Source organism: Pan paniscus, chromosome 18 (genome assembly GCF_029289425.2).
Source record: "Pan paniscus chromosome 18, NHGRI_mPanPan1-v2.0_pri, whole genome shotgun sequence".
In the NCBI taxonomy this organism is placed as follows: domain Eukaryota; kingdom Metazoa; phylum Chordata; class Mammalia; order Primates; family Hominidae; genus Pan; species Pan paniscus.
The window spans coordinates 63393785-63419300 of NC_073267.2; the positions used below are offsets into that span (position 1 = coordinate 63393785).

General features: G+C 39.1%; 1 protein-coding gene across 6 annotated transcripts in view; it reads left to right on the forward strand.

The window, feature by feature from the left end:
- The window catches only part of FTO (FTO alpha-ketoglutarate dependent dioxygenase), a 404110-nt gene that overhangs the window by 259910 nt on the left and 118684 nt on the right, over positions 1-25516 (forward strand). For 2 of the 6 annotated variants that reach the window (XM_024925917.5, XM_055100543.2), the window contains exon 9: positions 2142-24157. The exons of the other annotated variants lie outside the window; for them this stretch is intronic. In XM_024925917.5, coding sequence (XP_024781685.1) covers positions 2142-2154 — 13 coding nt within the window. In that variant the 3' untranslated portion in view covers positions 2155-24157. Of the gene's footprint in view, positions 1-2141; positions 24158-25516 lie in introns of those variants that run through there. 6 annotated transcript variants of the gene reach the window in all.

Here is a 25516-nt window from a genome sequence, read left to right on the forward strand (position 1 = left end):
TGTGTCTCTGAAATTAATTGCACTTATCTTAGAAAGTAGAACTTCCAGCAGGAAATATGCAGACTGCTTAAAATCCTGGTAGTTGTTCCTGGTAATGGTGCCAACCCAGTGCTGGGCTTTTGGTCACTAAAGCCAAAACTAAACCCAGCCAGGATATAAATCAATGTATTTTATTTATTTTTATTTTTTTATTGAGACGGAGTCTCACTCTGTCTCCCAGGCTGGAGTGCAGTAGCACGATCTTAGCTCACTGCAACCTCTGCCTCCCAGGTTCAAGTGATTCTCCTGCCTCAGCCTCCCGAGTAGCTGGGATTACAGGTACCCGCCACAACGCCTGGCTAATTTTTATATTTTTAGTAGAGACAGGGTTTCACCATGTTGACCAGGCTGGTCTGAAACTCCTGACCTCAGGTCCTCCTGCCTTGGCCTCCCAAAGTGCTGGGATTACAGGTGTGAGCCACCGTGCCCGGCCTACCAATATATTTCTTAAAATTTAAACTTTAAAACTGTTTTCCTAAGTGTGGATAATTTAGAATGGGTTGAGCTGACATGGTCCTTCCCATGTGAATTATAGGCCTTTGTTCAGGTCAGGGATCAGCAAACTTTTTCTTTAAAAGGCCAGATAGTAAATATCTCAGATTTTGTGAACCATACAGTTTCTGTCACAACTGTTCTCCTCTGTTGTTGTAGTTCAAAAACAGCCCTGGACAATATGTAAATGAGTAAGTGTGGCTGTGTTCCAGTAAAACTTTATTTACTAAAAGAGGGGGCAGGATTTGACTGTCAGGCCATAGTTTACCAACCCCTAGTTGAGGCCAGGAGGAAGGGTTATGTTTAAGGGAACCAGAACACAACCAATATGTTGTATTCTGTTTTCATTTGTTGTTCATGTAAATTGCTGGTGAGAGAGATGTTCTCTCAGCAGAACTTGAAACCATTTTCATTGGCTGGGGTTTAATTTTTTTTTAAGTCTCTTGTTTAAGCACATACTAAACGTGTCCATCTTCTTTCCATTAAATATGTTGGTTGCCTTCCCAGACTTCAAATTGCAGTGAATTTATCCCCAAAAGATGTTTGGTATCAATTCTCAAGATGCAATTTGAATGTAGTCTGCTTCTATAATGGAAACAGTATTCCAAATCTTCATTATTTAAGTTTCATAGAAAATAATGAATCATTGAATTGGTTATTACTCAACACTGTTACGGCATATACTGAATTCTTTGTTTTCTTGTCTTATAGCCTTATATCAGCTCAAAGGATAAAATAGTATGAAGATTTCATTTTATGGATACATATGAGACATTAGATTATTATTTTCTAGCTAAATCGTGGTAAACACAAATTATATTATAATGAAGCTTTTTTCCCAATAAGCATTTTATAAGAGGAAAACCTGAAAACAAACAACAATCAGCAAAAAGTTTATGAGTCATTTACCCTAACAATTGTAATCGTTTCCTTGTTACTCCATTCCTGTAGTGATGACCCCCCCGCCCTTTTTTTGTTTTGAGATGGAGTCTCCCTCTGTTGCCCAGGCTGGAGTGCAGTGGCGTGATCTCGGCTCACTGCAACCTCCGCCTCCTGGGTTCAAGCGATTCTCCTGCCTCAGCCTCCCAAGTAGCTGGGACTACAGGCATGCGTCACCACGCCTGGCTTGTTTTTTTGTATTTTTAGTAGAGACGGGGTTTCACCATATTGGCCAGGTTGGTCTTGAACTCCTGACCTTGTGATCCGCCCACCTTGGCCTCCCAAAGTGCTAGGATGACCCCCTTTTTATAAAACGTCCCATCATGTTAGCTCCATATAGTAGGGATTAATGACATCAAATTCTTTTTGGGAATTTATAGTGGCACTAGGGGTAGCAGTATCATTTAACTGTGTGGCATGTTTGGGTAGGTAGCTTTTCGGTTTAAAAGTAATCACCCTTCCCCACCCAAGGGCAGCTGTACTGGGGATGGAGGAGAGGTGTCAGCAGAAATTGCATTCTCAACATCTCAACTTCCTTGCTCCCTGCCTAAGTGCCTCCTGAACCATCAGCTTACTATAACTAAAGGTTCTTGTGTTCTCTTGATTTATCTCATGCTGTACTTGTGAAATATTTAGTTACCCTCATTCTCTCTTTTCTCTCTGTTTTCTAGAGCAACGACATAGGGCAGTGGAAAAAGAATGAGTTTTGGAGTCAAAACCCCTGTTATCTTGGAAAAGCCATTTAACTTCCTTGACCTTCAGTTTCATCTTGTGTAAAGTCAGAATAATAATGCCAGCCTTATAGAGTAATTTTGAAACTTTTTTTTTTTTTTTTTGAGATAGAGTCTTCCTCTGTCACCCAGGCTGGAGTGCGGTGGCACGATCTCGGCTCACTGCAACCTCTGCCTCCCGGATTCAAGAGATTCTCCTGCCTCAGCCTTCTAAGTAGTTGGGATTACAGGCATACGCCACCACGCTTAGCTAATTTTTGTGCTTTTAGTAGAGATGGGGTTTCACCATGTTGGCCAGGCTGATCTCGAACTCCTGGCCTCAAGTGATCCGCCCACCTTGTCCTCCCAAAGTGCTGGGATTACAGGTGTGAGCCACCATGGCAGCTGTAATTTTGAAACTTAATGAGGATGTATATTTAAGTGCTTTGCAAATTGTGTTTATAATGTATTTGTTATTTTTACTGTTTAATTGTCTGCCCCTACCCTGTTCTGGAGAATCTTGTACCATCATTAAAATAAGTAAATCCATAGTGCTATTAATCTTGGAACATTCTATGTGGAATTGTCCATATGAAAAGCAGTTTGATTATGACAGAATGCCAGGCAGCAGTGTTCCCATTGTGTTGAATAAATGGCATCCCCACAATCACAATCTCAAATACCAAAATCAACAAGGAAAATTCCAAGCAGCTGCCTTTATAACTTCTGATTTGTGGGCCACATTTGAAACCACAGTTTGATTTCTCAGTCTACAACATTTTAATTCATAGAGCAGGTCTCTCTCTATTAGCACATTCTCAAGATCTTTTGTTGATCTTGGTTTCAGTTGCTCTGGAGAACAACTGCCTTCCAAAGCTCCCTTTTAAAGTAAATTTTCTTTTTAATAGCTAATTCTGTTTAGAGGTGGACCAAGCCAAGAATAGCCTCCAAGTTCAGTGACCATCTTTGCAGTCATATACAAGTGATGCAATCACAAAAAGAAAGAAACTTAATTTTATGCCGCTAGATATGAGAGACAGGTAGCTATGAATGCATGGCTCCAGGACCTTCTGCCATGTCAAATGAGCTAAACCCTTCCCCGAAAGCCAGCCAGGAAAACATATGATACCATTTGCAATGGTAGAATGTTGCATGCTGTTCTTCTGTAATTATAATGGCCTGATCCGTGTGGAGTGGGTGAGTCCTGCTTAACAATCGTTAATCTACTGAGTCTTAGTATCAGCCTCCCATCTTGAGGAGCAGCAGTTCTTGGCTGGATGAGTCGGTCTTTGATTTCATTATAATAAGGATAGCTTTGTTAAAATTCCGCTGCGCAGTGGTGCCTAAGGATTCTGGGAAAAGGTTTTTCTTTTTTATTTTCCCCTTTTTTGCACGGTGGGGATGAATTGTTTCTCTCTCTTCCATCCCCTAGGTTACTGTTTGTGCTCTCCCTTGATCTCCTGCTTGTCCCTTTATTTCTCCACGTTGTGAAAGTTTCTTTCTGTGTGACCAGGAGTCTGTTTAGCAGACCATATTGTGAGTGAAGGGCCAGCGTTTGTTGCCTGATTTTGGCAACGCTGGGCAGTCAGCTGGGATGTAATTAAGACTCTGAGAACAGGCTGTCTTCTCCACGGGAAGGGCATGTTAGATGGTGCTGGGATTTGGGGCTGTCAGTTTGGCCAAGGATGGAGACAGAGAGCTAGGGACAGAGATATTTCCTTTCATTTATAATCCCTTTATGTACAGTGTGTGCACTTGGCAAAGTTTACATATAACCTAGTGGCTAGAGCTTACAAGCCAACGCAGTGAAATTAGCATATGTTACATGTATTTTTTAGTAATATTTTAAAGCAAGTGCATATTTCCAAAGTGAATTATGCATGGATGACAGCAATAGGGTTGTGTTGCACTGGGTGTCAAATCCCACAACTTTTTGTCGAGACTGTGGGTTTTACACTAAAAAGGCAGAAAGACTAAACGAAGTAAAACAGTTTTAATTTTTAACAGTTTGGTTCGGCCCAAGGAGCCGGGCTGTGACAGATATAACTGACATTTGAATAATTGGATTAATTTAGAGAAGGGCAAATCCGGTTTTGACGGTTGTGCTTGTGTGTACATCTTTTTTTATTATTATTTGCAGGAATGGAGTTGTGTGGTTTAAATATACACTTTTTGTGCTGCCTAGCAAATCTTGAGAAAACATCACAAAATTTATGAAATTATCTTTTAATTAATTTGTTGTAATTTATATGTATGTATATGTGTGTGTTCACATATTATGCAGCCTTCATATGTATATAAAAAAATTCACCATATATACTTGATTCGGGTCTATCAGTGATATACATATATACACATTGCACATACAAGCACATTGTATGTGCACTTAGGAACTTAGTAAATCCAGCTTGAGATAATGTGCATGACTTCATAGGATGTATAGAAAATGTGCAGACAAGGAAGCTCACTGTGACATTGGCAAGCCCCTTTCCTCCCCATATCAATGTGTTGTAAAACATCACAGTGCAGAAGCAGAAAAGCCTAATTTGGTATCTGGGGTATCAGTAGCCAAATTCTACATGGTTGATTCCTCAGTCCTAAGTTCCTTCAGATTCATATGGCTTTTTAAGTTTCATATATGAAGATAATCTTGGCAACATAAAACCAAGTACAGTACCATCATCGCCACCCTCCTCCAGAAATTCTGGTGATGAAATACACCATCTAAAATCAGCAGGCCAAGTCTAGGACTCGTGGCAGGCAGTCTTGAATTGTGGCTGTGGGCTGGCTCTAAGAGCCTTTTCCCCAGCAGGACATTAATAGACATTAACACTCGGACAAGAAGTGTTGATGTGTGGTTTATAATGTTAGCACCCAGTTAGGCAGGTATAACACATGCTGTAGGAATCTTGTACCAACACATGTGTGTGTTGAGTCAGATTAATGAGAACCATAAAAGGAGAGACATTTCACTCGAGCTGGGGACCTCATCCTATCCTTTTACCAAGTAAACCAGTGCTCAGCTGGGTGGCAGTGTCCTGGTGGGATGTTTTCAATATTAGCATAAGGAGGATATTTGAAAGTTTTGTTTTGCTTTGTTGTTATGTGATCATGAAGCCCAAACTGTTAGTCAGTACAGCACATTCAAACTCCTTTTGATCTAGTACTGTTTGGCTCAGAGGAAAGGAAACTTTCACGATATTCACAACTACACTGTGGGGCAAAAGTTATTATTTTCCTCTCTCAGATTTACCTGACCCTTCTTCAAGTGTTTCTGAATGATTCTGAGACACTTTCTGGTTTACTTTGTAAATGGGGCAATGAAGCATTCTTATCTCCTGACTGGTTCTCCTTAGAGAATTCTCAAAGCCTTTTAAAATTGTGTGTTTTTCTGGGGCAGCCTTGAAAGTCCCAGGAGTGAAGTTGCCATCTGTCCTTTATATTAAAAGAATCTTCTGTATTGTATACCTGATGTGCTTGTCCCAGAGATAGATGTTGTTAATTAAAGGACAGCATTTGTCCTTTATCTGAAATAACTCTCTTGCCTGAATAACAGTTTCCCAAGCCTTAGGAAACAGGTAAGGACATTCGGCCCAGAGCCCTGATGTTTACTAAAGGTCCTTGGTCCAGGAGCTGTCCCTCAGCCTTCACTAGATCAGACATGTAGACTAGAAAATTACTTGCTTATTTTTTGGGGGGGGGGCTTGTTTTCTATTAATTCATCTACCAACATTATGGCCTTTTGCATGCGTGTAAGTAAATGAACATAATATATACTGTCATTGGTAGTTTGTGCTTTTTTTGTGGCGATTCACAAACAGCGAGTTCCCAGACATTCTCACCACACTGCATCTTTATGCAATAGATGTGACAGGACCTATATCCTCCAGTGTCACCTCTCTACTACTGCACACTCTCTGTTTCTATACCTTCTGCCCCTGGGAAAAGAAAAATGCAAACATCTGCCTACAGCAAACAGAGCCAGAGTTCTGCCAGATGATAGCTAGAATATGTATAGGGAGAAAGAAAGCCTCGCCCGTAACCTGCTCCATCTAGGAAACGCAGAAAATAATTTGTCTCTGTAATATAGAAAAGCAGTTAGGGTAACGTGGCTGTGAACTGCTGTCTAAAAGTGTGCTCGCCTCTGTAGTTGCTAAGCACGGAGGAGGAGGCTAGCCAGGGCCTTGCCACAGACTAACTTCAAGAAAAGAGGAAAAGAGTGCACCAGCAGACTCTGGACTGAGGAGCATGTCCAACGGAGGAGGCGAGGTGTGGCCAATGGTTCTTTTGTTGATAAGAAAGACCCTGAAATTGCCTGTTGCATGGTGAGGAGAGTAGTAGATTGGACTGTAATTTTCTGGTGACCTAACAAACCAAACTAAAGCTCAAGTTTAATAGGCAATGATTCCCGTTTAAAAGGGAATTCAAATTATTTACAGTTCTCCATTATCATTTGCCTCCCTTAATCGTATGGACTAGGAATTGGGCAGGTGACATACAAGAGGGAAGCCGACTTGGGTGAAAAACAACAGGGGCTGGGCGTGGTAGCTCAAGCCTGTAATCCCAGCACTTTGGGAGGCCAAGGCGGGTGGATCCCCTGAGGTCAGGAGTTCGAGACCAGCTTGGCCGACATGGAGAATCCCCATCTCTACTAAAAATACAAAAATTAGCCGGTCGTGGTGGTGGGCGCCTATAATCCCAACTACTCGGGAGGCTCCCAAGCAGGGAGAATTGCTTGAACCTGTGAGGCAGAGGTTGTAGTGAGCCGAGATTGCACCATTGTACTCCAGCCTGGGCAACAGGGCGAGACACCATCTCAAAAAAAAAAAAGAAAAGAAAAAAGAAAAAGACAACAGGGATGGTGGTGGGTATGGCAAACAGGTGGGCACTTATGCTGTCTACAAGGGACAGTTGCTTCCAACTCCAAACAGTTATTACCTTACAGAGGTGTGGGCCCAGGATTGCAAGACTAGATTTTTCGGTGAAAGCCGCCAGTGTGACACTTCTTGAGTTTTCAGTGTTGGCAGATAATTCACTGTTTTAAAACATGCAGAGAAAACTCAACTGTAGTTGGATGTACTTTACGGGTTGCTAGTTTGCACACACTTATATACATAATGCGGAACATAAGTGGGAATATTCTAAATAATAGACAGTGTGGAAACTTTTCTTAATAATAGTAAGAAACTGAGCCCCAAACAACTATTAATATGTTTAGATGTTTCCCTTTGGGTCTTTATTTACTGCATATACATTTTATATACATGTTTTAAAATAGTTGTAATCATAGGAGCCTGTGACTTTTCACTTACCGTTAGAAGCAGTTTCTTTATATGATTTATAATGGCTACTGGATATTCCATGTAGAGGATGTGTTATAATATGCAAAATCATTTCCTTATTGTTGGACATTTAAGTTGCTTTTGATTTAACATAGTTATAAGTAATGCTGCAATTACATATTTGCTTATACCGCTTTCTCCTTTTTCTGGATTAGATCCTTAGAATCTAAAAGGAAGATTACTAAGTCAAAAGATATGAACGTTTTTATGGCTTTTGGTACATATTACCAGATTGCTTTCCAAAAGCGTTGCACCAATTTACACTGCAATCAGCAAAGTATACATTTATCCTTGAAGCATTATTATATTTTTGAGGTTTTTCCTTCTAAATTGGTAGGTGAAAATTGGACTTCATTGATGTTTGAGTTTGCATTTCTTGAGGTTTTCCCATTAATCTGTCGACTAATTGTATTTGTTCTTTCAACATCTGTATTTTCTAAGGTTAAATTTTGTGGAGATTTTGTTTGCTTTGTGTATATGTGTGTATTTTTAAAGTTCTCTTTATAACAATTGATAAATAATTTGGGAACAGCCCCCTTGGCAAGGCCTTCCTCTAGGGGACCCCCTGTCTCAGCAGTGCTGCAGCTGCTACTTTTAACTGTGTGTTAACTTGGAGTTGGGCCAGGGCCTAAGCAGGATCCCCTTCCCGAAGAGGGGCTCTTTTGTGTCTGGTGAACCACAAGCTCAGGGCTGTATCTGCCAATATGTTTTTGGCAGAAGCCATCTAATAAAATCCCATCCGCGCTGTTCTATGAAATGCAGTCACAAATTTGGATGATGATTGCCTGATGCCATATTTTGGTAACAGCTAATCTCCATGTCTTAGATGGCTTTTATTCATTGCCTCCCCCCTTCCCTCCTTCACCACTCTGCTTGGTGCATGTTTTAACTACAAATGATGTATAATCTGAGTTTCATGTAGCATGGTCTAATGGAAAGGCACTGAGCCAGTCATATGGAGACAGGGGTCCTATTATTGGCACTGCCCTTTGTTTAATAATAGCTTAACAACTACAACAAATATTTATCCTGTGCTGAAATGCTCTTTCAGCATTCTTCATGTATTCTTGAATCTTCCTAACAGTCCTGTTAGACAATATTATTATCCTCGTTTAGGTGAGGAAACTAAGGCTTGGAGTATTGGAAATTTCCAGTACTTGTATTGGAAAGTATGATATTGGACAAGTATTTTCAATACTTGTGTTGAAGATATTGGAAATACTTGTCCAATATCATCCTTCGTCTCTCTGAACTAAAAATAAGTTTTTTATTTCTAGTAATCTGTCTCCCCATCTGCAAAATGGAGTTGCTTCTCTTCAACTCAGAATGGTGGCATGGAACTAAAATGATGCCATGTAGATATTAAGTTGCCTTGAGTATTGAAATCCAAGACAATAAATTGGTAATAAAATGTAGTTATTAACTAGTTCACCTCTGTGGCTCTCAGCTTCTTCATTAATTAAATGTGGGGACTGAACCAGATTCATTTCCTTGGTTACTTTCAGCTATCACATTTTCCCATCAGCCACAGACTCAAATGTTGGTGGATAAAGCCTGCGTGGTTCCCAGAGGCTGTGCATACTGCCTACATTTCAATCAGCTCTACATTTTAGGTACATCCATCCCTCTCAGCCAGTGTTCTTAGGAAGAAAGTGCAAACTTTTAGGAAGGAAAAATCTCACTCTTCAGTGTTTGTGGAGAGTGCAGGGAAATTCTCTTAATGGAATAGTAGAGATACCATTGTCTGACAGCCACTGTAAAGCCATATGGAGCTGCTTGCTTTTGGCTCTGGAGATATTGTGACCTCCTAAAATGTATTTTTCTAAAAAAGGAACATGCCTTATTTCTGTTTTTCTTTATACTTCATCCCCAGGTAGGAATTTAACCAAGGTGGTTAACGGAGAAAGTAAGGCATTGACTCAGCTCCATACAAAAATGCATTCTGGCTTGTTTGCATAAATATCACACAAAAAAATAGGGGTTCAGGATCCCATATGGCACTTAGCCTCCTAAGCAAAGATCATCAGCCATAGACAAGAAGCAGGTGGCCTGGCACCGAGAGCAGAGGTTATTTTTGCTGCTGGGCTCCCGCCATTTCAGAGTTTAACAGTGGCAAGTCTACTCAGCAGGAGGCTGACCCCAGATGCTCTCCACTTGTCGGACATGGAGCCATCCCATGTCCCACCTCCACTGCTGGGAGTAAACCTGATCAAATCTAGGCCACAGTTAGACTCCCAGATAAGTCTCTGTTTAAGCTTATTCCCATTTGCTACTTAAATACCACTTCCAAATCTGATTCATTTGGGGTGAAGTCACAGACTTAATTGTTCACCCATCCTGGGTGGCTCTTGAAAGCCTGTGATAATGATATCTTGGCATTTTCTTTTAGGTGAACCCTAGTGCAACAGGTTGGAAAGGGCTAGTTTTGAGGATAGTGTTAGAGACCAGAGGTGTGGAAACCTGGATTCTGCCTCTGGTTCTGCCTCTCCCTGGAGCTCAGTCTCACTGTGTGTAATATGAAGAGATTTGGACCGTGTCTGGGGTTTCAAATTCAGATGCCAACAGGGAAGTATAAAAAATGAATGAGAAGGGAAAAGAAAGGAAGAGGGAGACCCAGTGGAAAGGTGCATGAGGGAACTTTGGGGCGAGTGTGAAAATGCATATCGTGATTGGTTGATGGTTATATGGGCATATACATTTTTCAAAACTTGTAGAACTTATACTAAAGATCTATCCACTTTACCATATGTAAAATAAGTGTAAAATGAGTGGAAAGGACTAGGTAGTAAACTGCAGAGCATATACCTCATTTAAAGGGGGCGAATGATAAGCTCTAGCCAATGGCTTCTCTTCAGAATAGAGGCCCAGTGTTGCTACATTTTCAAGTAAAGCCAGAAATTCACATATTTATATAAAATCTCGGGATATGTAGATTTATGGACCCTGCTTGGTCAAACAAAATGCCAGTTTTGTGATCTCTGAACTTTGGGCTTCTTAATTTGACTCTGAGGATCATTTTAGCTTCGACATTGAATGATGCCGACTTGCGGTGAGACCTCAGACAAAAAGATTAAACTTGCCTACACCTCAGTTTTTTTCACCTGTAAGATGTTGATAATTCATGACTAATAGTACAGGGGTCTGATGAAGAGCATATGAGGTACCTTGTACAAAGCCACTTTGAAACATGAATAAATAACATAAAAATGCAAGTCACTATTACCTTTTTTATTATTATAAAGAATTATTTCCGTTTTTAGAATTGTTATTGTTCAGAATTGAAGCACTAAACTTAGTAAAGATGGCTAATAAAAACATCAAGATTCACCATGAGTAAATGACTTGCCTGCAAATGATCATGCAAACCTTTCACTATCCTTAGAGGGGAATGTTTCTGGTGTGTGTGACAAAAAGAAAAGGCATTTCATTTGTACAGCTACTCATATAAATTGCAAAAACCATGGGAGCTGAAGTCCAAAGTACAGCAATAGCATATAACGAAATGAACTTGATGCTATATTAAAGATTCTTTGTCACACACACTCACTGCCTAGGAGTCGGAATGCTCCCAGCCTTGTCACTGACATTTTGTGAACAAGCAGCCTGTATTGGATGGTGATAAATGGATTATCTTAAATGTCATTCTGCACTGTTTTAGAGTTGCAAAGAGAGTTTTGATATTGAGTTTTTGGTTAGTATATTCTGTATCAATCCTTTATGATGAAATAATCTCCTCAAGTTACATCCAGAAATGTCAAAGTTGCTTATTTCTTCAATCACCCGTAGCAATGTTTCCATTACAACATATGCAGAGAAGATTGTGTAATAATGTCAAACTATTTATAGAAACATTTCCTAGGAATCTCTACTCTCCTTGAGTTGTTTGTGTATTTAATACTAGAGATTTGTTTTTATATGTATATATATATTTCTATTTCTAAATTAACTTCAGCTGAGGATGTTGTACTTTAGTTTTTATATAGAGCACATTGAAAACTTGATAATATTAGCATTCGACAACTAAAACTAAAGCCACGCTAACATTTTGTAAATAGAAAGAGTCACGTATTTTGGTTTTAAATATTGTAAGTTTTTTTTTTTTTTTGGTGTTGCAGTTGCAGCTGTGTCCTAAAGGTTGTAAGGTTGTTATATTCATAACAAATTTAAACCTATTTATTTAGTCTAAAGTAGTATGGAATACTTTGCCCAAAGAAGTTTTTATATTTATTTTATGCTAGTTTCTCCATTATTTTATCTTTAATATTTTTTGACTTTCCAAATTTAATACAATTATTGCTATTACACAGAATTTAGTCATTTGTATAAAGATTTGGTCTTGTGGACTTGTGTGGAAAGAAGCACAAAGTAGATTTTGAAAGCATATCTCACATTTTACTTGGCAAAGTTATTCTAAATATTGGCTTTCTTCCCTAAAGATAAGATCTTTCTAGATACAGATATTGAAAATACTCAATTAGCATATACAGAGTGGCTCCCTTCAGCCTCTCTGTACTCTACGAATCTTACCTTCATCCTGTCATTCTACAGTCCTCAAAAAAAAAGACATGTAATTTATATTTTAAAAATCAAAACAATATAAATAATATTAGATTGGACCATATAAAATTACTATTTTTTGTAGATCCAAACAGTCACCTATGAGCAATTTTATTTGGCTCACCCAAACAATGAAGATTTATATTGTATTTACTACATGCCAAACATGTGCTGGTTGTATATGAATTCATATACTGATTATAGCAACCCTATGAGTAGGTACTATTATTTCCCCTAACCTACAGATGAAAACTTTGAGGCACAGATTGATTAAGTAAGTATCAGAACCAGACAGCCTGCCACCAGAGTCTTTGCTGATCATCAGGACTCTGTGCTACCTTTCCAAAATAGCAAAGTTCCCTGGCTCTCCCACCCCAGTGTAGTGCTTTTCACTGCAAAAATTTAATGATGTCTTTCATCTTACATGTCTTAATGTGGTATTCCTTTCAGCTATTCTAATCAAATATATTATTCTTTTCTCTTACAGTTTTTGTGCATTATATCTTTCTTAAGATCAACTTTCTTTAAAAACTATGTTTTTAAAGAAATTCACTTTAATGGTATTCTGATGCTTTCATAGTTTTGTTTTCAGTGTTTACCTATTTAATCCACCTGAACTTTACTTTTGTGACTGGTTGTTGAGTAGGGATTAACTTTATTATTAGGTTTTCAAATGGACGGGCAATTGGCACAACACCTTTTATGGAATAAACCATTCTTGTCTCCACTGATTTGAAAAGACACTTTTATCATATACTAAATTTGCAGAAATTTATGTGTCAGGTTTTTTTTTGCCTAATTACCAAAACTGTGTGTTTTTAGATATTATAGGGCCTTCCCTCCTCCATTTTCTTTTTAGAAAATTTCGTTAACTGTTTTCATGCCCTTTTTGTCAGATGAATCTTAGATTCCAATAGTCAGATTCCATAAAAAATTTTAAATCCTGTTGGCATTTTAATATAAATGCATTGAATTTATAGGTATATATGTTGGAGAATTTTTTAAATGTCTCCTCATGTATTAACATGTTTTATTTCTTCATTTATTTATGTCATCTTTTGTGTTCTTAAATGAGTTTTAAAATTTTCTTCACATTCTCCTTTATTTCTAGATATTTGTGTTTATTGCTGTTATAATGGAATTACAGATATGTCTGGTAGCTGTTGAGTTTTTGCATTCATGTAGTTACCTTACTAAATTTTATTAGTTCTGGTAGTTTTTCATTTGATTCTTCTGGAATTTCTAAGTAAGGAATTAAATAATCCAAAATAAAATGATGTTGCCTTTTTCTCTCCAATGTACTTTTGTTGGTCTCTTTTTCCTGTCTTGGCTGATATTTTTTTGAATAATGTTAACTAGTAGTAGGGATAATAGGCACCCTTTGATTTTTTTCCTGTTGTTAATTAGGATATTTCAAAAGTTTTGCAGTTAACCTGGAGATTTGCTGAGATTTACTTAATATCCTTTATTAAGTAAAGTAATTCTTATTCTCTTTAATTCTCTTTAATGGTTGTTGCATTTAATCAGATATTGTTTTGAGGGGAGGAGGTTATCTACTGAGATGATGACATGGGTTTTCTCCTTTGTTCTTTAAATGTGGCATATTACATTATTGGATCTTATATTGTTGAATCATCTTTCCATTTCTGAAATAGAGCTTACTGTATCTTGATGTAATATATGCAGGAACTTAATTTGGTGACATTTTATATATAATTTTCTATAGGTGATATTTTTCTATAGCAGTATTTTCTGATGCTCTCTGACCCTGGTTAACAGGTCTCAGTAGAACTCATTCATTCCTAACATTTCTGTGATGTTACTGTTTTGAAGCTTATCCAAAGCTTGATTGGCTTTTGATTATTTTAGCATTAAGGCTTTTGCATGTAATTTCCCTCAAATCTTTGAAGTTTATTTCTGTTTATAGCTTTCCTTAGGAAAGGCATGAGTTTACTCTTTCAACTTTTTTGCTCTTGCCTCCTATCTTCTTTATGGGGAGAGAGTATACATATTTCTTTGAAGCATGATGAGTATAAATATTTCTTTGACATCTTTATGAAACCTGGAATTGTCTCTTTTCATTTGGAAAGAATAAACTTTTCTTGCTCATCATTCTTTATGCATAAAACTATAGTTTTAGTTAGTCCTGATTTATATGCAGTGTTCCCCTAGAAAGAGATATTTATTTATTTATTTATTTAGAGACAGGGTCTTGCTTTGGTGTTCAGGTTGGAGTGCAGTGCTGCAATCATAGCTCACTGCAGCCTCAAACTCCTGGGCTCAGAGGATCCTCCTACCTGTCTCCCAGGTAGCAAGTACTACAGGCATGCACCACTATGACTGGCTAATTTTTTTTTTAATTTTTTTTGTAGAGACAGGGGTCTCACTGTATTGCCCAGGCTAGATATTTAGTATTTTATAGTGAGAAACAGTGAGGTTAGAGAAGACACTATTGTTTCATTTTATGCATGTATGTCACCCTTGGCAAATATCACTAATCTCGATGCACGTTTTCCTTCTAAACTTGTATATACCCTTCTTAACATGGCACATCAAATAGTTACTACCAATTGATTGGTACTTGCAATTTAAATGAGACCTATTTGCACCCCCTAGTATGGAAACAGCAGTCTTTGGATGCCAGGAGTCCTAAGCTTTCAGTCTCTAATTTGCAGTGTGAAACATCAAGCTATTTCAAAATTTAATCTTAGTTTTCACAGCTATACAATGAAGAGATTAAACTGGATAATATAATGGATTTTCTGATTCTGTTTACATATGCTCCTTCATTATTTCAGGGCCAAACATCGTTTTAGGATTTGTAAATCACGACTAAACTGTGTATTTGTAACTTTATTATTACTATTTTGTTGTTTTCTTGTTCATTTGTGGTTTTGAGATTGTAAATACATCTGCCATTTAGCCAATTCTCTTTTGTGGCCGAGTACTTTCTCTTACTTTTAAAATTAATAAAGGCTCATTGTAGAAAATTTGAAAATTGTAGAAAAGCACAAAAGGAAAATAAAAATTACCCATAATCACCGGGTGTGGTGGCTCACATCTGTAATCCCAGCACTTTGGGAGGCCAAGGTGGGTGGATCAGTTGAGGCCAGGAGTTTGAGACCAGCCTGGCCAACATGGTGAAACCCCTTCTCTACTAAAAATACAAAAATTAGCTAGGCATGGTGGCACGTGCCTGTAATCCCAGCAACTCGGGAGGCTGAGGCATGACAATTGCTTGAACTCAGGAGACAGAAGTTGCGGTGAGCTAAGATCATGCCGCTGCACTCCGGCCTGGGAGGTAGAGCGAGACTCTGTCTCAAAAAAAAAACCAAAAAAGTACCCATAATCCTACCACCCAGAAGGTTAACATTTGGTGTATGATTAGAAATATTTCTGTTTTTAAAATTGTTATACTCTTTTTCATAGAATATTATTACATACATCACTGAAAAATAATTTTCCTCAATATATACAATCATTTATTTTTATCATATCTCTTTAGGGTTTCACTTTTAAATATTATGACAGACATCCTTTTATAAGAATCTTTGAGGCTTTCTTGAACAGATTCCTAGATATGGAATTACTAGGTAAAGGAGAGTGTACATTGTAAGCTCCTAACAAATTACAGGTTCTTGAAAAATATATCTGGAATGGATGTTTGAATAAAATATTGCCAATTTGATTTCTAGAAAGATGGACCAATTTACAGATTCATCAAGAGAGAATGGCTCTCCCATCTCAAGTTTGGCAGCATGGAATATTACAGTTTGAAAACATCTTTTCCAATTTTATGGACTAAAAGTAACAGAATTTCTTTATCACTACTGTGATTGGACCTTTTTTATGTTTATGGCTGTGTGTGTGTGTGTGTGTGTGTGTGTGTGCGTGCGTGTGTGAATTTCTTGTCCTCTACATTTTCCCCTTCCTTTTGTGGCGTACATGTTAACTGTTAACAGCCGCAGTGCCTATGAGCTCATTATCAAAGTGTTGCTCCATAATTTACAATTATACCTAACTTTGGGGGCAAAATCCCAATTTGGAGGTGAAAAAGAGACCAAAAAGTCTCTGTACATCTCACATGACTTTACTTGCATTAACTTTGCCTTCCTAAATTACAGTCTATAATTAAGAAGTGGTAGTCTCCTGGCCAGCTCTTACGGTTATTTTTGAAGCTCCTTGGGTGCTTGCACCCTTCCAGAGGGCTGTTACTTTGCCCCCTCTCTGGAAGCTCATTTGCTTCCACAGGAAGCCTTAAGCCAAAGCACATTGGCTTATTCAATCTGGTGTCTGGATCTTAAAACCTGGCTTCTCAGTTTATGATGCTCACCAGTAAAACACTCACGGCTCTTCTTGCCATGAAGAGAACCAGGCTTGCTTAGCTTAGCTTCATGTGTGGCCTTCGTGAATCAAAATAAGAAGAAGGTAGAACTAGTCCCACCCTTAAGTCAAGAAGAACTGGTTAGTCATGAAGTGAAGCCACATGACTTTGCTCTTTTCTATTGTGTCTTCTAATTGTTTCTGACAAGAATCCCTGGATTTCTCTCACACTCTTCTAGCTTGATGCTATTGGGCTCCTTTTACCGAACAATTGTGAAATTAGTAACTAACCTCTGCTTGCTGATGAGATTGTTTGACAGCCTTTTGCTACCTGGAAACCAGAATGGCTGGAAAGAGACCTGTTTATGCATTTTTCATGTAAAATGCTAGGCAAAGAGGTTATACCCTACACGTGGACTCTAAGCTAAGGAAGCTGACACGTGGGGAGGGAAAAGGGCTGAAATCCAATGCATACGCCCCTCTTCAATCCTGGGAGATTGTATTTGCCCGTCAGAGGCACCTTTTTCTAATTTGCCCAGAGGTGCTGAAAAGGCGGCTGAGGCCCTGCTCAACTGCCTGAACAACTTACAGAAGCACCTCTCCTTCCAACCAGGTTAGGATCCAAAAAGCTGTATGTAAAACCTCTTGTTTGTAAATCCAAGGTGGCATTAAGCAGCCACTGCGAGTATGATCTGTTAGGGACAGGCTTTTGCTCCAGTATTTAGGCTTGTTCTTATCAGTAAATCTAAATAGAAAGTTCCTAAGTAAAGAAGCTTCTGTATTTAAATAGCTCAAAATATGACAGCCTTATTTTTTTAATAGTGGCATTGTTTCTCTTTCCCAAAGCAACCATAACTGAGACAGGATTAGATGCAAAAACCACTTGCTGATACAGTTTAGAATTGCAAAATTCTAAATTCCAACAGATTCATATTATACACAAGTATAAACAGAGTGTAGCCAGTTTTCCTCAAAGAGATAACATGGGTTCTCCACAGTATTTTTGACCCAACAAGCCATTATTAAATTTGGAGAGAAATTTTTGCCTGGGAACCTTGGCTCACACTTGTAATCCAGCATTTTGGGAGGCTGAGGCAGGAGGATCACTTGAGGCCAAGAGTTTTGAGACCAGCCTGGGCAGCATAGCAATGCTCTGTCCATACAACAAGTTTAAAAATTAGCTGGGTATGGTGGTGTGTGCCTGTAGGCCCAGCTAATCAGAAGGCTGAGGCGGGAGGATCGCGTGAACCCAGGAGGTTGAAGCTGCAGTAAGCCATGGTTGTGCCACTGCATGCCAGCCTAGGCAACAGAGCAAGACCCCATCTCTAAAACAAATGGGAGTAGAGTTCTAATGGCATCCAAAGGTAAAGGCCCATATTCCCTGGTCTTCCCCAAATCATTGCAACAAAAAAGCAAAGCCATTTACCCTCTACGTAATGTCAGTAAACATGAAGGAAAACCTGAAGCCTTCCTGCTTAAGAGCCATTCTGAGGCCTGGCATGGTGGCTGACGCCTGTAATCTCAACATTTTGGGAGGCCAAGACGGGCGAATCACCTGAGGTCAGGAGTTTGAGACTAGCCTGGCCAACATGGTGAAACCCCATCTCTACTAAACATACGAAAATTAGGGCCGGGTGTGGTGGCTCACACCTGTAATCCCAGTACTTTGGGAGGCTGAGGCGGGCAGACCACCTGAGGTCAGGAGTTTGAGACCAGCCTGGCCAACATGATGAAACCCTGTCTCTACTAAAAATACAAAAAATTAGCCGAGCGTGGTGGCAGGCACCTGTAATCCCAGCTCATCATGAGGCTGAGGCAGAAGAATCACTTGAACCTGGGAGGCGGAGGTTGCAGTGAGCCAAGATCGCACCACTGCACTCTAGCCTGGGCAACAAGAGTGAAGCTCTGTTTCCAAAAAAAAAAAAAAAAAAAAAAAAAAATTAGCTGGGCATGGTGGCATATGTCTGTAATTCCAGCTACTCAGGAGGCTGAGGCGGTAGAATCATTTGAACCCAGGAGGTGAAGTTTGCAGTGAGCCAAGATTGTGCCACTGCACTCCAGCCTGGGCGACAGAGCGAGCCTCTGTTAAAAAAAAAAAAAAAAAAAGGACATTCTTAGCTTCATTTCAATATCTCCATCCTAAGCCTTAGAGAAAACTTCAGTCCTCACCTCACCACATTCTGTTATTAGAAGGCATTAAGAAGGAGGTGTTCTAAGTTCTACTCAACCTTATTGAGGATGAAGGTGAAGGGTTGTACCCTTACAATAGGGCATGATATACCTCCAATACACCTCTTTTCTTTTGTCTGCCCATGTTTGTGACTATGATGTCCTAGAGCACTTTATGTGAGACTTAGATTTTCTTTTTTCATGGTGTAAGTTAAATATGAAGTAATCTTGATTAGGCCTTTTGTTCACAGAACCAATGAACTGATGAAAACCTTGATGATATTCATGTGTCTGATGTTATCATCGGAGGGGTTTCAGTGAAACAGCTTAACTTTAGGTTCAGAGAGGTTTCATTCTCACACCAGATCCAGAAGTTACTATTATAATACCTGCTTGCATGAACTTGTTCATGGTACTCACTGGTACAAATTTATGGCTTCAAGTGATAGAATGCTCAGTAATATTGCCCTCTTGGAAGCTGTGCCCAAGAAACTTAGTTTCCTAACTGGGCTCTGCAGCTGTTGAAACTTCATCACCTTTCACCTGAATCTCTACAATCCTTTGCAAATGAGGAGCTGGTGAGAAAAATATGCAGCTCGAAGCTGGCAAAGTTTTAAGTGGGTAAAGCTTGTAGTGTTAAGATCATAGCCCCAAATTACTTAAGGGCTTCTGCTAACATGAAAATAAGACTCTTGACTGCTGAGAGATTGGATATTCAGATAGATTTTTTTATGAAGGAAATAAATATTTCAACATGCAAACACTACCCAAGCGGGTAGTGATGCTTCAAAACAGGGTCAGAGGTCAGGTTTTTTTCTGTTTGTGTTTTTTGGGATGGCTCCAAGTTTAAAGGTATTACACATCACTACCTACCCCGAGCCTCACATGGTAAAGTAATTACTGCTAGCTAGCGGAAAATATGTACATTCATTTTTATTTCCAAAGATCCTGAGATTTCTCTCTGCGCTTTTTGTGGTCCTCATTATAAAAAATATATCATGAAGAATGATGGTTTTTCTCCATCCTAACGGTAAAAGAGTCAAGCTGAAAATGCATGTCTGATACTCAACTTTTTTTTAACAAACTTAATTTTGGAGGAATAAATAAGCATAGAATGTATTTATTCTTTAGAGAATAGTAGAGTTCATTTTTATAGTTTGCCTTTAAAACATGCAACAGACCCCTAGGGTATTGGATAATTTTTAGAGGAGATGCTGACCTGGTGGTCAGCCAGTTTGAGGGAACTGGGGCCCAGGATGTCTTCAGGCAAGCATAAAGATGTGTGGCATACATTGTTCTGAAACTTAAACACTGACTTTCTCAGTGGAGTGGAATTTGGGTGACTGTTGGAATTGCTAAACAGGACTTAGAGTTTCAGAAACCCTTTTCTCTCTGCCTTCAAGTAGGGAAAATAATTATTTGCTGAGCAATTAATTCGAATTCACAAACACACACACACACACACACACACACACACACACACACATCAGATATGGTAAGCTCAGATCTCTGCAGAAGCCGGCAGGTAATGTCAACGAGTGAAGCAGGGTTGGTGTAATACATTAGGGAGTTGTGGGGACAAGAAAGAACTAGAAAGCACACCCCCGGTCTAAGAGGACAACCAGCACTCTGCTCCCAGCCAGCTGCTGCCATGAGAGAATATGGGCCCCCTGTTGTGTACGGCTCAGGGTTTTTGTTTTCTGTTTTTCCAAAAGAAGCCAGAAATCCAGATGTTTGTATGAAAGGTATTTTTATTAAAATTTTGACAACTAATATAAAACACTGTTTGAAAATGTATTTGAGGGCTAGCTTTGGCCTACAAGCCACTAGGTTGTGACTTCAGCTTTCAAAAATTGCAAAAGGTAGAGCCAGCTGCTTAGTGGCCATACCTTCTCATTCTCCAAGGGAGGTGTTAGGAGCCTGGTGCATTCTAAACAATGACTGTTCTGTGGCTTAAAACCCTATTGTGAAGAACAGAGTTACTCTGAAATTGAGGGCAGCTTGTCTCATTTATATCATTTCTTTTTAGTGACACAGATCCTTCGTTAAGGCCAACTTTTAAGGGAGTCAAGTTGCAGAAAAGTTTACAGGGCATAACCGCCCTCACCTTGCTTTTCTTACTGACTTTTAACCATCACAAAGTAATTACTTTCCCTCCTCTATCCCTCCCTTGGAATGGGTCTTTTTTTTTTTGTTTTGTTTTTTGACTCACTCTCTCGCCCAGGCTGGAATACAATGATGCCATGATGGCTCACTGCAGACTCGACCTCCCCAGCTCAAGTGATCCTCCCACCTCAGCCTCCTGAGTAGCAGGGTCTACAGCGCCCACCACGATACCTGACTACTTTGTATTTTTTTGTAGAGACAGGGTCTTGCCATGTTGCCTAGCCTGGTCTCAAACTCCTGGGCTCAAGCCATCCTCCTGCCCCAACCTCCCAAAGTATTGGGATTACTGGCGTGAGCTACTGTGCCCAGCCAGAATGTGTTACTCTTTAAAGTACATTGTGAGGCAGGACAGTATTCACATTGCCTTTCCCAGAGCCCCTAAAGCATCAACTGAAGATGGTGTCCCTACTGCAGTCAAACAGAAATGCTGAGTAATGACTGGTTTAATAATGATCAGATAGACCAGAAAAGGCCTTGACTAAGTCAGTGATATTGGGATATGATTATTTTAATTATTTTAATATTGATTCTTTTGGTGTCTTTTGGATTGTTTAGCTGTCGCTTTTTCTCTTGGCTTTTGAGGTTTCAGGACACGGAGTAAAATGATGGAAATGTGTTTGTTTTTCAGGGCAGAGAGGAGTGGTGGTAAGCAGAGAAATTACATTGTGTCCTCAGCTGCCATTGATGTCCTTCCAAATAGGTGAAGTTTAGTTTAAAACCTACCGTTAATTTCTGGCCTCTGGCAAGAGTAGTACAAGGTTACCTGTTTGTTCCAGTATGTGTAGGGAGGGGCTGGGGGTTGGGGAGAGAGAAGGGTGGCAATTAGTCAATGACATTTATGACCCATTTATAAAATACAAATGAAATAATTGGTTACAAAATCATGACAAGCCTTCATTTGTCTTTTACAAACTTGTTCTCAACACACTATGAAACTTAATGGACACCCTTTGTAGAAAGTGAGGAACAACAGCCGTTCTGAAGAGACCGATTCAAAGCATTCAACCTGAGACTAGCTGTGGTGGCGAAGATTCTCCGAGTATGTTTCTCATTCTCATCTCAGATACCCGCATTATTATTGCAGATCCAGAGGCAGGGAATTTGTAGATTCCTCAGCCAGGGAATTGCCACAGTTTTGGTGTAGGATGACCAGACATGAGAAAGAAAAAAAATTTCCCACAAATCTTTAAATGCATGGGACCCTTTGGGGTCTTTGCTGAGATTAGAGCACTGTGTGTTTATAGATAAAAGAAGAATAAACAAAGGCAGCATGCACTGGCAGTCCCCTCCTTCCTGCCCTGTTAAAATGCTATGTGAGGTGGCATCGAGAAAATGAATGCCAAGGTTGACACCAAATGTAGGGCCCGGGTGATTTTTCTGTTTTTCAAATCCGCTGTCAGTTCTCCACCTCTGACTCTTAGTCTTTCTCTCCTTCCCCACCTCTAGAGAGAGGACATTTCCTGAATAAAATGAAAATCAAAGCTAGGAGATAATCATATTTTTAGAGTCAGATATGTTGGGGGTAAAACTGGAAGCTAATTTTTAAAAGAATCCTGCCATATCTTTGATAAGGAGGTTCTTGGCTTAAAGAGTGTAACCACTAGTTTTAGCAGAGATGTTTCCTTTAGTTTTGAAACATTCTTCAACATTTCAGGTTCATGATGAAAAACGGCTGACTGGATTTAAGTCCTTTATTTTCTACACTCCTGAGCAAAATTCTGAAAAACTGGCTGGTCTAGTTTAGAGAAGAACGCTGATGCGGGAGTATTTTCACCATGCATTCCTGCTCTAAATCCTTTGCTTCTAGTGATAGACTATTCTACTTTCGAAATAAGTTCACATTGCTCTAACACTTCATAAGTTCAATCTTTTTCTCATTCTGTTTAAAATAACCACCATGACCACCAAACGCCTGAAATTCATTGTAGTTAAAATTATGACTGAAATAGACAGGGAAAACCTGAGAGTGAACGTTACCCAGCAAATGTGGGTTAAACAGGTTCGAGTTTTTCCAGAGCACACTGTTTAGGATTTCAGCTTCCTGTTCAACCATCTCAGAAACATGGTGTTTCTCTGCTCCTTTGTGAGGACTAACCATGTGTCCCCGCCACTTTGCACCAAAGCTGAATATCATCCCAAACTCTGGATCCTTCTGACGGGCATTTGTGTGGTACACAGGAAGGGGTGCATTATGAATATGCAATCACTGGCATGTAATGTTGTCTTCTGCTAAAAATACAAAAAGGGTACTCTGATCTCAGAGTTGGGAGCTGATTTCTGATTTCAGCCTAGACAGGTCTGCCTAAAACTATAATCAAGCTGATTGTATTGCCCTGGAATTCTAATTTCCAATTTAGGGTTTTGCTATATAATCTCTAGTAGAGTGTGTCTAATCTTTATGAAACCCAGAGTCTTTGTATAAACTCTATGGATTTTCTTCCATGCGTCTAGGCTGAGCTGAGCTGTGTCTTTAGACTGCGCTGTAGAGACATTAAATTACTGAGTAAATGAAGGTAACGTTGTTATGTCACTCTCTTTCTGAAAGACCAACTCAAATTCTGTCTGCTGTAGCTTTGATCCTTTTCATTTAATTCTAAGTACACTTGTTATTATAGTAACTGTTGTTTGTATGTTATTTTAGCTTTTTACTTAAGTAGCTATTTAGCAATTTAAATGAAAATGTAATTAGGTTACATCTGTTTTACATGCATGTAATACCACGCAGATGTAAACTTCTATTAAAGCCATATTTTCTTTTTGGCAAGAAAAGGCAGAAACAAAATCGTACCAGTCGCTGGAATACGTCTTGCTCTAAAAAAAAAAAAAAAAAAAAAAAGGATATACAGAGCACTGTGCCATTATTTATATGGTGGTTAGAGTACATCACTTCTATTTTTTGAAAATTAAAAAAAAATTAACAAGTAAAAAACAAGCATTCTATTCCATGTTCCCTCTTACAGTTTATCTGGATACGGTGTTTAAAATGACAATACAGCCAGGTGCGGTGGCTCACGCCTGTAATCCCAGCACTTTGGGAGGCCGAGACAGGTGGATCACCTGAGGTCAGAAGTTCAAGATCAGCCTAGCCAATGTGGCAAAACCCCATCTCTACTAAAACTACAAAAAAATTAGCTGGGCATGGTGGCATGCGCCTGTAATCCCAGCCACTCGGGAGGCTGAGGCAGGAAAATTGCTTGAACCCAGGAGGCGGATGTTACAGTGAACCGAGATTGCGCCACTGCAGTCAAGCCTGGGCCACAGAGAAAGACTCTGTCTCAAAAAAAAAAGAAAAGAAAAGAAAAGAAAAATGACAATACGGCTTTCCCCCGTTCTATGGGTTTTTGCACACAGAAATACACCCATCCTCCCATCATAAACACTGGTTCTTCCAACTCCACAGATAGTGGAAAGAGTCAAGAAGCAGCTGAGATTCTAACCTAGCTCTGCTTTATGACTTTGGTAAAGCCATTTTACTCTTCAGTATTATTATTTTTTAAAACCAAGAGTAATATTTGCCCAGTTTGCCTCATAGACATGTTGTGAGGCTCAAGGGAGATAATGAATATGTAGGTACTTTGAAAAGTATAAAATGCAATTGTTAGAAAGTATTATTAGTATATTAGTCTGAAAACAGCATAAGCAATAAGCCCCCCAGATGCCCCCACATTTTTGTGTGTACAATGGGGATTGAACTTAGAAAATTAATTCTCCTGTTGTGGGAACCATTGCCTCCCTTATAGCCTGTTAATAGGATTTATAAAACATCATTTCAGACAAAGTCATTTATCTTATTTGCTAATGAGACACAAAATTTGGACTGTCTGGAACCAGGTAACACTTTAAGAGTTGCCCATTTGTTTCATACATGTTCAGCTTTTCAGTGCAGTCATTTTTAATGGTGGTTTTAATAGCATCAATAAAAATATTTTCATATAATTCTTCCTTGTAAATATGGTTAAACTTTTAGCTTTCTGCTACTTGGCGACCTGTTAAATAACTTAATATACTTTGAAATTGATTGTTCAGTGCCAAGACAATAAGAAGCCAGGAGGAGCCAGCTTTATTTTTTATGTTGGGGCCTTAAGTTGGGCTATGAAGAAAAAATTCTGGCAGGGTTTGCAACATCCAACTTTTAAGGGTTTTTTTAATCTGTAAGAGGGAACATGGACTAGAATGCTTGTTTCTCTTTCCTGTCTGTCTTAAGTAGTATCTTAGATGGCAAGGAAAGGAAATATTCTACCCATGTCATAACATATCTACCATTTATTGAGCACCTACTATGTGCCAAGTTGTATTCTAAATGCTTCATGTATTATCTCATCTGATCCTTAAGGCAGACTTACAGGTAGGTACTACTGTTATCTCCTATTTTATAGGTGAAGAAATTGAAGTCTAGAGAGGTTAAGAATCTTTCTCAAGGTAAGATAGCTAGTAAATGGTAGAGCTAGGGGTTTAACCTTGGCCATCTGGCACCAAGACATAGGTTTGAACCCATTATGCCTCATCATACCTCATAATACCTAGTATTATAAGGGGTTTTGTTGTTTTTTCTTTGTATTGGTTTTGTCATCTGAATCAAACGTCTTTGACCTAGAAAGAATCTTAAAATATGCTTCTGCCGCCTCCCTCTTTTATCCCAATTCAGAAAACCATTTTTGGGAGACCTAGGTGCCATAAAAATGAAAAGAAATGAGGCATGGTGCTCATGGTACTCACAGTTCAGTTAGTGAGGGGGGTTGGTAAATAAAGGGGTATGGCTAAGTAGCCCGCCAAGGAGGA